The 14,111-nt window shown below is 41.4% G+C and overlaps 1 protein-coding gene across 2 annotated transcripts in view; it reads right to left on the bottom strand.

The window, feature by feature from the left end:
• Window positions 1-12,191: 12,191 nt before the first annotated feature.
• The window catches only part of ENOPH1 (enolase-phosphatase 1), a 34,781-nt gene continuing 32,861 nt past the window's right edge, over window positions 12,192-14,111 (bottom strand). For both annotated transcript variants that reach the window (XM_024758875.1, XM_024758877.1), the window contains exon 6: window positions 12,192-13,312. In XM_024758875.1, the coding sequence (XP_024614643.1) occupies window positions 13,173-13,312 (140 nt within the window). In that variant the 3' untranslated portion in view covers window positions 12,192-13,172. The remainder of the gene's footprint in view (window positions 13,313-14,111) is intronic.

Raw genomic sequence — 14,111 nt, 5'->3', positions numbered from 1 at the left:
GCAAAGATCTTTCCATTAGCATAACTATTGTTTTATTTCTCCTATCTTAAAAAAAAAAAGTCCATATTTGCTCTCTCCAGCCCCTCTCTCCCAATTCTTTCTTCTTCTTTTTTTTAAATTTATTTATTTATTTATTATTATTTTTTTTTGGTTGCATTGGATCTTCGTTGCTGCGCACAGACTTTCTCTAGTTGCGGCGAGCGGGGGCTACTCTTCGTTGTGGTGCGCGGGCTTCTCATTGCAGTGGCTTCTCTTGTTGTGGAGCATGGGCTCTAGGCGCGCGGGCTCAGTAGTTGTGGCTCGCGGGCTCCAGAGCGCAGGCTCAGCAGTCATGGCGCACGGGCTTAATTGCTTCACGGCATGTGGGATCTTCCTAGACCAGGGCTCAAACCTGTATCCCCTGCGTTGGCAGGTGGATTCTCAACGACTGCGTCATCAGGGAAGCCCCCAATTCTTTCAAAAAATTTTGTTGAAGTATAATTGATTTACAATGTTGTGTTAATTTCTGCTGTACAGCAAAGTGACTCAGTTATACATATATATTTTTTCATATTCTTTTCCATTATGGTTTATCACAGGATATTGAATATGTTCCTTGTGCTATACAGTAGGATCAATTCTTTCCTGAACACACTCCAGCCTTGCTTGTTACCACTTCACTGGACCTGCTCTGCTCAAGTTCTCCAAAGACCTTGTCATGTTATATACACAGTTCATTCTTTCCATACCTTACCTAGCAACACTTCACAACTGGATCACCTGCCTGCATAAACATTTTCTTCACGTGGCTTCCAGAACACCATGCTCTTTTAGTTTTCCTCCTGCTTCTGTCCCCTCCTCAGTCTCCTTTGCTGGGCCTTCTTCTCCCTGACATCTTTGAATGTTGAAGTCCCCCATGGCTCAGGCCTTGGAACTCTTCCTTCCCATCTACACTCACTCTCTTGGTGACCTCATACAGTCTGCTAGTTTGAACAGTTGCCATATGCTGACCTCTCCCAACTTCTCCAGCCCAGACCTCTATCCTAAATGCCAGACCTGTATATACAACTACCATTGTGACATCTCCCCTCGAAGGGCACCTAAAGTTTAACAGTCCTGATCTGATCTCTTTAAACTCACTCCTCCAGGACTCTTCCCATCTAAGTTAAGGACAACTCATCTTTCAGTTACCAGACAGAAACCCTGAAGTAATCCTTATCTCTTCTTTCTCTCACACCCCACCCACATCTGTCAGCAAATTTGGTTTGCTCTATCTTCAAATTATAATAGAATTCGTCCACTGCTACCATCTAATCCAAGCCACTTCCATCTCTCCTGGACTTTTAGAATAGCCTACAAAAACTACTTTCTCTGCTTTTTCATTTGCTCCCTTCAGAATGTCCTCAACACAGCAGTCACAATGATCTCAGATCATCACTCCTCTGCTTAAAATCCTCCAGTGGCTTCTCTTGTACTCCTACTAAAAAACCCCGTTCACTAAAATGCCCTGCAAGCCCCAACAGGACCTGCCTCTCCATCTTTCATTTCGCCTGGTCCACTCCCTCTGCCTCCTTGTGTTCCTCCAACAGCCAGCCATGCTCTGACCTCAGGACTTTTGCACTCGCTAAAACCTCTGGCTTGGACAATCTTCCCCCGTCTCTCACCTTCTTCACCTACTTAAGTGTTACCTTCTCACTAAGGCCTCCTTGGCCTCTAAAATTCACCCCCCTCAAGCCCATCCCAACACTGTCACTCTTTCCAGCTTTATTTTGCCCCATAGCATTTTTAAAAACATGGTCCTGGGCTTCCCTGGTGGCGCAGTGGTTGAGAATCCACCTGCCAATGCAGGGGACACGGGTTCAAGCCCTGGTCTGGGAAGATCCCACGCAGAGCAACTAAGCCCATAGTCTGCACACAGCAACAAAGACCCAACACAGCCAAAAATAAATTAATTAAAAAAAAAAAAAACATGGTCCTGTGATTACTTAAAAGTCTGACATACGTAACACTCTCTAACACCTTTTACTTATATTATTATCCCATCTTCTCTACCCCTAAAGTGCAAGCTCCACGAGGGCAGGGGTTTTTGTCTGCCATATACCTGGCACCTAGAACAGTGCCCAGCATATAGTTAAGTGCTTAGTAAATCTGCCCCTGCCCCTAGGTTCTTCAGAACCATTTTTTTTTTTTAGATTCCGTATATATGTGTTAGCATACGGTATTTGTTTTTCTCTTTCTGGCTTTGGTAAATATTTTTTAAAATAAATGAATGAATGATAGCTACTATCCCCCTCTTTTTCTTTTCTTTTTTTTTTTAATTTAGTCTCTTAAATATGAGCTGCTCAGTGTTCAAGGCACTTAGGAAACAATAGTAACAGGGTCAGATTTCAGAGGATGCAGCTGTCCCCATGCTTCTCATAGCAAACAGCTTTATGGGTCTTAAGGAGGAAATTCTAGATTAAAAAAAGGGTTTTTTCTTATGATGTCTGCAGCAACTAGTACACGTTAAATACCCAAGTTCTAAATAGGACTTAAAATAATCCTTATGCAAACTCTGTGTCAGTACCTGATTTTCTCTCATGGAGCTTCAAAAATAAAATCGTTATTTTTGGATAACTGGGTCCTTACCTGAGGAAAATTGCATCTATTTCATGGTTTTAAGACAGGAAGCTGAGATGACTCTGCAGGTCATACTCAGATTTTTAAAATTTAAATCGTCAAAAACTCTCCTTACAAATACTGTTTGGATTAGGATAAAGGAAATGGTGTAAGTTATTGAATGAATATTTTGGTAGAAAGTAGAACTAAGGGATTTAACAGTCAATATTGGAATAATATCTAACACCTCTAGATTTTTGTTAAACCAAGTTTAGATTTGTAGCCTGGGATCGTTCAGAGGGGCTGGAGCAAAAGAGCTTTGACTAAACACAGGAACAAAGTGGATCCAGGGACTAGAAGTACTCCAGGGACTTCCCTGGCGGTCCAGTGGTTAGGACACCGCACTTCCACTGCAGGGGGTCTGGGTTTGATCCCTGGTCGGGAAGCTAAAATCCCACAAGCCGTGCAGTGCAGCCAAAATAATAATAAAATTTTTAAAAAACAACAAAAAAATAAAAAATAAAGAAGTACTCCAGAGACTACCCAGTGATTTGCTTCTTGAATGGCCCTGGAGGCGCCTTCTCAAAATACAGCCGACTTCCATGTCATATCTATAAGCATTATCATTTCTTGCCCTTGGAAAGCTTTAAATGCTACCTTTCGCTAGTATGAAACCTGAGAGCGTGATGCCTATTATTACTGGCAGTCTTTTTCTACCCCATTGCTCTGTATTCTGTAAGTAATAATGAACTCCTGGAATTTCAAGCACAGGCTGTTAGGAATGGGAAGTAAAGAACAAATTTGTGAGGCTGTGAAAAAGACAGTGGGTGTCACTTGCTACCCACGTGAGGAGGGTGAAGGGGAAGGAAAAATTAGAGACATTCTGAGGTTTCAAGCCTGGATGATTGGGAAGGTGGGACACTCACAAAATCTAGGAAGATAAGAGATGCCACTGTTTGGAGGGAGGAAAAGGAAGCACATGAGGCAATCTTAATGCTCCTCACTTGCACTCTGCAGCACAGGCCCTTTAAATCCATCTGTGCTGAAAGGGATGAGAAGTCTGTCCACTGCTTGGTACCATATGACACACTTGGTGGCTTTCCAGTTACTGTGGCTGCCTAGCAAATTACCACAAAATATAGCGGCATAAAAATAACTATGCATTATGCTCACAGATTCTGTGAGTCAGGAATTCAGACAGGGCACAGCAGGGACAACTTATTCCCACTCTACGATGTCTGAGGTCTCAGCTGGAAGACTTGAGGGCTGGAGGCTGGAAGCATCTGAAGGCTAGTTTATTCCTATGTCTGCAGATGGAGGCCAGCGTCAGCTTGGGGCCTCCTTTCCTCTCCCCAGGGGCCTCTCCACCTGGTCTCTCCCTCTGGGCTAATTTGGGCCCTCACAGCATGGTAGCTGGCTTCCTCAGGGCAAGTGTCCGAGGCCTAGCTCCTGAAAAAAAGGATATAGAAGCTGTATCCTTTTCACAACCTACCCTGGAAAGTCAGAGAGCATCACTTCTGTGGGCCTCTTTTGGTTGGAGCAGTCATAAGCTCCCACCTAGATTCAAGGGAAGGGAACAAAGGCCCCCACCTCCTAGAGGGAGGAGTGTCAGTGTCACACAGTTAAAAGAGCACGTCGGGTGACATCAGTGAAAATGGAGGAATAAGGAACATCAAAAGTGCTTCCCTCCAAAAAAGCAACAAATAGACTGGCAAAAACTGTCACAATCAACTTTTTCAAAATTCTTGAAAGTAAGTAAAACCTTACAGCAGCCCGGGGGCATGCTTAATCAAGGCAAAAACAGCTGAATCTCAGTAAAGACAGAGAGCTTGGTGGTGTTTTAACTCACCTTGGCCCCATCCCTGCTCCCCAGCTCAGGGGTAGCCTAGACAATAACAGCCTGTATTCCTGGAACGGGTAAGAGAACCAAAGGGAGCAGAAAAATGGACCTCATTTGCCAAGAACTGTGGTTGTTTGTTTTGAGCTGTGTATTAGCTCAAGCTGCAGTCACAAAATACCACAGGCTGGTTCTTTGAAACAGCAGAAGTTTACTTTCTCACAGTTCTGGAGGCTGGCAAGTCCAAGATCAAGGCTCTGGTCGATTCAGTTTTTGGTGGGGGCTGTCTGATGTCTCTTCCTCCTGCTGTGAGGACATCAATCCCATCGGACTAGGGCCCCACCCTGATGACTTGCTTTAACCCTAACTATCTCCTGAAGGTCCTATCTCCAAGTAGAGTCACACTGGAGGTCAGGACTTCAACATTATGAATCTGAGAGGGGCCGGTGGGGGGAGGGGGCGAGCCCTAGAAACACAATTCAGTCCATAACCATCTGCCTGGCGGCTCCTTGGAGGACTGGCTCAAAGCATTTACCTTTATCTTGCCGAACTAAGAATTCTGCCAGTGTTGAGGCAGCTGCCCAGGGACATTTGTCAAAAAAACGTTTAAAGGCAATGTATTAGTCACAGCTACCGGGAGCACTGGATAACAAATGGGACAAAAGACACACTAACCAAAAAGCATGAGAGGAAAGAGTGGAGAATGAGGTGCTTTGGCAAATAAGGGCTTTGAAAAGCTCTGACATATTCCTGGTGTTATGGGTTGAATTGTGTCTCCCCAAAAAGATTTGTTGAAGTCCTAATCCCCAATAGCTCAGAATGTGACCTTATCTGGATATAGAATTGTTGTAGATGCAGTTGGTTAAGATGAGGTCATGCTGGAGTAGGGTAGGCCCCTAATCCAATACTACTTGTAAGACAGCATGTGAAGACACAGACACACAGGGAGAATGCCATGTGAGATGGAGATGGAGATTAGAGCAATACATCTGCATGCCAAGCACTGCTAAGGGTTGTCAGCTGTCATGAGAAGCTAGGAGGCAAGGGACAGATTCTCCTTCAGTGCTTCGGTGCTTCCAGAAGGAACCAACTCTGCTGACACCTTCACTTCAGATTTTTGGCATCCAGAACTGTGAGAGAATAAATTTCTATTGCTTTAAGCCACCCAATTTGTGGTATTTTGCAGCCCTAGAAAACTAATACAACAGGTAAATATTAAAAGAAAATATAAATATGTTTGTTGTTTGTAACTCCTTTTTTCCTCCCATCTGGTTTAGAAGACAACTGCATAAAGAAATAATTATAAATCTATGTTGATAGGCACACAATAAAGATGTAATTTGTGACAACAACATAAGTGGGGGGGGGATGGAGTTACATATGAGCCAAGTTTTATATCCTATTAAAATTAAGGTAGTAGTAATTAGAACTGGATTGGTATAAACTAAGATGTTAATTATAACCCCCAGAGAAACCACTAGGAAAATAACTCAAGAATATAGTGTAAAAGAAACAACAAGCAAACTAAAATGGCGTACTAAAAAATACCTCTTTAACACAAAAGAAGTCAGTAATGGAAGACTGAGGAACAAAAAAGATATAAGAAATATAGAAATCAATTTTGAAGTATATAATACAGTATTGTTGACTATCATCACAATGTTGTGCGTTAGATCTCCAGAACTTATTCATCTTCTAGTTACAAGTTTGTACCCAATAGCAAAATGACAGAAGTAGGTCCTTATCAGTAATTACATGAAATGTGGTGGATTAATCTTCAATTAAAAGGCAGAGACCGACAGAATGGATTTTTAAAACATAATCCGCTATACTCTGTCTCCATGAAACACATTTTCAATTTAAAGGTAAAAATAGGGCTTCCCTGGTGGCGCAGTGGTTGAGAGTCCGCCTGCCGATTCAGGGGACGCGGGTTCGTGCCCCGGTCCGGGAAGATCCCACATGCCGCAGAGCGGCTGGGCCCGTGAGCCATGGCCGCTGAGCCTGTGCGTCCGGAGCCTGTGCTCCGCAACGGGAGAGGCCACAACAGTGAGAGGCCCGCGTACCGCAAAAAAAAAATAAAATAAAAATAAAGGTAAAAATAGGTTGAAAATTAAAAAATGTAAAAAGATATGCCATGTAAACAGTAACCAAAACAGGGCTGGAGTGGTCAGAGTAACATTAGGCAAAATAGACTTTTAAGACAGAAACTGTTACAAGACACAAAAAAGTTTATTCATGATAATGTTAAAGGGCCAATCCATCAAGAAGATATGACAATTATAGACATATGTACACCTAAAACAAAGCACCAAAGTAAATGAAGCAAAAACAGACAAGAATTAAAGGGAGAAATAGTTCAACAATAATAGATTGAGAATTCAATACTCCACATTTACATTTAACAATGGAAAAAACAACTAGACAGAAGACTCAATACTATAAACCAACTACACCTAGTGAACATCTACAGAGCACTCCACCTAACAACAGAATACAACGCTCTTCTCCATGGCATAGAGGACATTCTCCAGGACAGACCATATGTTAGGCCACAAAACAGGTCTCAAAAAATTTTAAAAGATCAAAATCATACAAAGTATGTTCTCCAAGTACAATGGAATGAAATTAGAAACCAATAACAGAAGGAAATTTAGAAAATTCACAAATATGTGGAAACTCAACAACACACTCTTCAACAACCAATTGTTCAAAGAAGAAATCACAAAGAAACTAGAAAATACTTCAAGATGAACAAAAATGAAAACACAAGATACCAAAATCTACAGGATGCAGTGAAAGCAGTACTCAGAGGGAAATTCACAGCTATAAATGACCATATTTAAAAAAATAAGAAAGATCTCAAAGCAATAACCTAACCACCCACCTTAAGGAACTGGAAAAAGAAGAGCAAACTAAACCCAACACAAGCAGAAGGAAGGAAATAATGAAGATTAGAGACAAATAAAATAGAGAACCTTAAGGAACTAGAAAAAGAAGAGCAAACTAAACCCAACACAAGCTGAAGGAAGGAAATAATGAAGATTAGAGACAAATAAAATAGAGAAGCAAAAAACCCAAATGTTGCTTCTTTGAAAAGATCCACAAAATGGATAAATCTTTAGTTAGACCTCGTATTATCTCAACTTAAACTAATCATACTTTTGTTCCCACCACTCCACTGAGACTGCATTTGTCCAATCCAAGGGCCGCTGCTATTCTCAAATGACTTGAATTCTTACCAGCACTTGACACATTTGAGCAGCCCCTTCTTCATTTGGCCCTCATGCTTCTCTCCTGATTTTCCTTCCTCCAGGCCCAATCCTTTTCCATCTCCTTTGCTGGTTTCTCTCCTTAGCTTGATCTCTAACATTGGAGACTAAGGGCTCTGTCTAGGCCTTCTATCAACAGTCTCTTCTTATGTGCCCACATCCCATAGCTTCTAATAGCATCTCCAGGCCAATGAGCTCACAAATCTGATCTCCAGCCAGGGCAAGACCCTCAGCTCTAGACTTAAATTCAACTGCTTGTTGGTCACGTTTACCCTGGCATTTCACACTTTACATGCTATGTCAGTGGTACCACCTATCCAACTGCTCAAGCTAAAAGTCTAGAAGTTATCCTACCAAATCCAATCAATAAACAAGTGCTATCATTGTCACCTCTAAAACATACTCTGAATGTGTCCACTTCCATATATTTCCACTTCTGCCACCCTAAGCCAAGCCACCACCATCCTTTACCTTTATTACTACAATAGCTTCCTATCTTAGATGTAGCAAACTGTCTCTCTGAAGTACCATTTTATTCATGAACTGGAGGTTATAAACCTAAAAACATGTCCCAGACACCCTAACATGTAGAGTTCTGGGTTAGAATCAGCTACTGCCAGTTAAAAGCACTAGCACAATATTTGTAAAGAGAAAGAAGACAGAGGCAATCTTCCTGTTGGTATTGCTGTTGGTAAGCGAGGTCACAGAGTACCAGTGCTTGGAGGAAGTGGTAAGGGTTAATTTGGTATTCCAGTATCTGGCCAGCTTTGTGGATATGAGGCACAGTGTCAGTGATGGCAGGATTCCTGAGCTCTGGATTCAACTACTGTGGGAGTCCTTCAGCTCCGTAGCCCAGCCGTAGCCCCCCACTACTACTACTCTAGTCCTTCCCATCAATTTTGTAAATGTCTCGCTCTTTCTTTAAAACCCCTCTCTGAAAAAAATAACTAAAGCAGTTTCTGCCTTGGCATTCAACCCTGATATATCTAACTGGTTTTCCTGCATCCACTCTTGCCCACCTATAATCCATTCTCCATCCAACAGAGAATTCCCTGAAAAATGTAAATCACATCACGCCATCTTCCATTTAAAATTCTCCAGTGGCTTCCCACCACACCTAGAAAACAACCCAAACTCCTTACCGTGGTACCAAGCCCTAACGATCTGGCTCTGCCCACTTCTCTGATGGCATCCAGCCACTGGCCTTCTCTCAATTCCTGGAATAGGCCAAGCTTTGCCCTAGATCTTTACTACATGCTGTTCCACCTTCATGGAATGCTCTTCCTTCTAGTTTCTCAAATATCTATTCTTTTATGTTTAGATTAGATGTCACCTTCTTTAGCATTCCCTTTGTAAAAAGCCACTCTACCCTAGTTTCTCTGCAGAGCACTTACTGGTGTCTAATTTTCTGTTGCTGTTTATTATTGACTGCTCCCTCCAAAAATGGATGTACCATGAGAGTAGGGAGGGACTTTGTCCCCTTATAGCATACTGTAGATGCTCAATAAATATTTGCATGAATAACTTAGGTAAAATCTGCAAGCAGAGTGAATTTTACTTCTGTTAGAGTTACTCCAATGTTTCAACAAAAACTACAAATTATTCTTAAATATTAAGTTGAGGATAACAGCAGTTTACCATCTAGGCTTGGGTGCTGGGAATTACAAATTCTTTTGGCATACATTACATTCAACTTTGTACTCCAATGGGTTTTTTTTTTAAACCCCAAAACAAGTCCATTTTAACACTGCAGCTGGAAAAACCAGCTATCCAAAAATCACTGATTTTTTTAAAATGTGACTTAGGGAACAAGGGGGGAAGAGAAATATTAGTGGGTACATTTCATTCAGGATTACTGCCATTTTTTCAAAACTACTCTGACTTTTGCAATATCATGTTATGATTTTGGGGGGGTTTTTTTGGCTGCATTGGGTCTTTGTTGCTGCGTGTGGGCTTTCTCTAGTTGCAGCGAGTAGAGCTACTCTTCGTTGCAGTGCGTGGGCTTCTCATTGCGGTGGCTTCTCTTGTTGTGGAGCACGGGCTCTAGGCATGCAGGCTTCGGTAGTTGTGGCATGGGGGCTCAGTAGTTGTGGCTCACGGGCTTAGTTGCTCCGCAGCATGTGGGATCTTCCTGGACCAGGGCTCGAACCCGCGTCCCCTGCATTGGCAGGAAGATTCTTAACCACCACGCCACCAGCGAAGCCCCATGTTATGGTTTTTAAGAATAAATATACTCATTTTCCTCTCTTAATGCTACCTCCTAGCTCCCATCTGCTGTGTCTGGGGAGGCCTCACACTTGCTAGTCTCTAGAGAAACAGCACCATCTGCTGGGCAAAGCCTGCTGTGCACCTGTCTTGGTGAAAAACGCTGGGCTCTCAACTTCTTGTGCCACCATGAACTGGACACCAGTTGGGCTTAGCAACTAAAGCCTGCCTCGCAGAAGGCCAAACAGAAAGCCCTGCTACCACGGAAGTGCTGATAAGATTAGAGACGCCTGAGGCTTCTCTTCTAAGAAACCAACTTGGGTTTTGACCCAAGATTGGAAATCAGTGCCCCCGAGGGAAAGAGTACAACTAAGGCAGATCTGGATTAACAAATAGAAATAACAAGAGCCACAACTTTAAGAGACCTTTGTCCCCTGCATTCTCTGCAGACAAGATGCTGAGAAAATTTAGTAACTTTGTCTGTTTCCGGAAATTGCAGAGGTGAGAATTTTTTCCCCTTTCCCTTACTAAGGATCATGATTTGAACTGGACTCACCTCATAGCTCACTACCCACTCTCTAGGCATTTTTCCCTTCCTCATGACCAGCCTACTTTATGACTCAAGTTCTTCCTAAGATCCTTTTCCATCACGTTAATTATGAATGCGTTTCCTAAGACCTCAGCAATATTCCACTCACCTTTTTTCCCTTCCTTCACAGCCCACTCTGAGAAACTGAATCTGATATTGCAACTTTCTCTTAATTTTTTAATCTATTTCCATCTTCAGCTACTCAGTATAAACTAGTTTTTCTGGTACCTTTTTTTTTTATCATGGATAGTAAATGTCTCTTGCTGTAGACAATGTTAGTGTCCCCCCAAGGTGATGTATTGATGGTGGGGCCTTTGGGAGGCCTTTGGGGCCATGAATGGGATTAGTGTCCACATAAAAGAGGCCCAAGAAAGCTGCTTTACCCCTTCTGCCATGTGAGCTTACTGTGAAAAAGACAGCCATGTGTGAGGAGACAGGCTCTCACCAGACACTGAATTTGCCAGCACCTTGATCTTGGACTTCTCAGCCTCCAGAACTGTGAAAAATAAAGTTTTGTTGTTTATAAGCCACCCAGTGTCTGGAATCCTATTACAGCAACCTAGATGGACTAAGATACTTCTCCAGCTCAATTCTCTGCTGGCTAGATACTGAGCATCCTCCTTTTCCTTTAATTCCTTTCTAATCTAGTCCCTGGTGCATAATTTTCTTTCTTTCCTTCCTTAGTTTTCCAATTGTTCATTTACTATCATTAAGAGACCCCTTTTCTTTCGCCTTCTCATAAACTTTTTCAGAAACTATATGAAGTTCATCCTTTAATTACCATTTGTGGCTTTACCATCACTTACAAATTAGTCCCATTTCTAAGATTTACGTAAATTCATTCCCCTTTCACTACTCTTCTGTATCTTCATAGTCCTTAGATTTCTTCATTAGCTACTAGAAGATAAAAACTGTCAACATAAAATCTTTTATATTCCCTGTCCTCTCATATTTGCAAGGCTACTTCCTTTTCCTTATTCAAAGCATCCCCAAAATTATTCCTCCAGGATTCATTAGTTTTTCTTGATTAATTAGGAGAATAATCGCCTCCTTCAAGCATTATCTTATATACCTCAAATATAAGATTCTCAAAAATCTAAGAAATCTACTCATATCTTGAATGTTTACTATCCAAATGAAATAATAACCACTAAGGTTAGCCATATATGTATATATAACTCAAATGATAGTCAGTGATTTTCTACTGGCATTCCATTAAAACACACACATGCATATTCACACATATCACAAACACACACAAGATTAAGGCAAAAAACTAAACTAAAATTCTTATTTGTCCACTCTCTCTTCAGTTTCTCTTCTGCTTATGGCAGTAAGCAAACCTACATAAAACTGAGTGAAGGAACTTCCCTGGTGGCTCAGTGGTTAAGAATCCGCCTGCCAACACAGGGGACACGGGTTCAATCCCTGGCCCGGGAAGATCCCACATGCCGCAGAGCAACTAAGCCCATAAGCCTCAACTACTGAGCCTGCGCTCTAGAGCCCTCGAGCCACAACTACTGAGCCCGCAAGCCACAACTACTGAAGCCCACGTGGCGCAACAAGAGAGGCTACAGCAATGTGAAGCCTGCACACTGCAACGAAGAGTAGACCCCGCTCACCACAACTAGAGAAAGCCCGCGCGCAGCAACGAAGACCCAATGCAGCCAAAAATAAATAAATATGATAAATAAATGTATTTAAAAACACAACAACTGAGCAAAGAAGAAAATGTTTTTATTAATTACCACATGAAATTGACACGACATCCCATTAGGCTGAACTAGGATAAATAATGCTGTTATAAAATTTACATTTCTCATATTCATTTCAGAGAAAACATTAGATATTAGGGCTCTTCTAGGTCTTATGGACAAATTTCAGCAAACCTTTTGTTTTTTAATAGTAAACAGCAGTTAACATATGTTCTCAAACTGTGCTAAGAAGTAGTTAGCAAGGTTAACTCTGAAATCTGTGATAAGTGGCAGGGTTAGGACTGTTTTGTTAAACATTAGGAAGCACATTTCTATTTTAGCTGTTACATTAGTGCATCTTTTTCACTGGTAAGGCAACTGCTTGCTGTGGGTACCACAACGATTAGCAAGTTTCTTAAGTAACAGATATATGATTAATCAAGACTCAAATGAGTTTCCTTTCCCAACTTTGCTCTCTTTTGGAGCAGAAACAAATAGCTTTGTCATTTGTAAATAGGGAAGGTTAACAGCTTGAAATTCAGTTGCTGTAATCTTCTAACTCACAATTTAAAAGAGGAGTAGATTATTACTAGGAATGTCTTCGAAATACTTCTAGTTTTTAAAATAACCAGGCTTCTGAGTAACTTCTCGAACCTACCTTTCTATTTTGGTACATGACTTGATAAACATAACACATTTGACCTGTATAGTAGTAATTTCCTCTATCAACTATATTTCGCCCTCAATAATGGTTAGAGCTGTGGTTTCAAACAATTTCTACATATAAAGCATCATCTTTAAATAAGTTTCCTTTTCACTGAACTGAGATTCTTTTTCCCACTTACGTGCTTGTGAAAGGTAATTTGAACATACACACACTTACATACCTTATGTATGTGTATGTATGTATTTTTTAAGTAAGTTACTTTTACCATTAGAATAAAACTAGACTCCAGGGACAACTCTGTGAAGACAGTTTGGTCTTCCTTAGAACTCCTCCTCTAGGTTGAGGAAGGCAGGCACAGTTCACTGAAGGACGTGATGAGGCTGAAGTAAGTCTTCTCATCATCTGTTAAGCCCGCATTGCCAGGTCTCACCACCACAGCTACGTGCACGTCAGCTTCCTCAGCAGCGCTGGCCTCTGCGAAAATCCAAATATGTGTCAGAAATGGCAGAATATGATGTTTGGGATTTGCTTCAAAATAATCAGAGGGATGTGGGAATGTAACAAATAAGTCTGGTCCAGATTTGGTAACTGTTGAAGCTAAAAGACAAGCACAGGGGGTGGACTTATTATTCTTTTATATAATTTTTAATTTTTCCATAAAAATTTTTTTCAAATGCATAACTAACTGTACTGACAGACAAGGAGGGCAGTGTGTCCTAGACTTCTAAGCTTTATTAAGTACTTATGAATGCACAAAGACAGAGCCATGTCCACAGCTTTCTTCCATTCCCTCCCATCAGTCCTACAGAGAACTGAGCTGTTTCCCAAAGGACAGGCTGTCAGGAATAATACCAATTAAATAGATATGGGGCAAATGGAATCCCAGGATCTAATCAGGCTGAAATATCTACTCTCACACCTGGAGCCCAAACATGTCACAACCCTTGGCTAGACTGCCCATTTTTTGTCTGGCAAATTCCTACTCTTCAAAGTTCAGCTCAAATATTCTACCTTCTAGAGCTACTACCGTCTGTATTAGAACATCCTATGTGCTCCATTAACACCCTGTATTTCGTCCTATCAAGACAATATGATTTGACATGTTATTACCTGTTGTCTCTCTCCTCATTGGACTAAGAGTGTTTTAAGATCAGTGACTGTGTGGAAGTAAAAATAGGACTAGTCAAATGAAACTAAGTAAGCTATGTATTTGAGGGGATATCTCTAATATGTCTTGGGTTATGTACCCCTCCTCATTTTGTGTCCATCTGAA

Source organism: Neophocaena asiaeorientalis, unplaced genomic scaffold, assembly GCF_003031525.2.
Source record: "Neophocaena asiaeorientalis asiaeorientalis breed wild unplaced genomic scaffold, Neophocaena_asiaeorientalis_V1.1 scaffold784, whole genome shotgun sequence".
Classification (NCBI taxonomy): domain Eukaryota; kingdom Metazoa; phylum Chordata; class Mammalia; order Artiodactyla; family Phocoenidae; genus Neophocaena; species Neophocaena asiaeorientalis.
The sequence above is the reverse complement of the archived record's forward strand: the minus strand, read 5'-3'. Positions and strand labels throughout refer to the sequence as shown.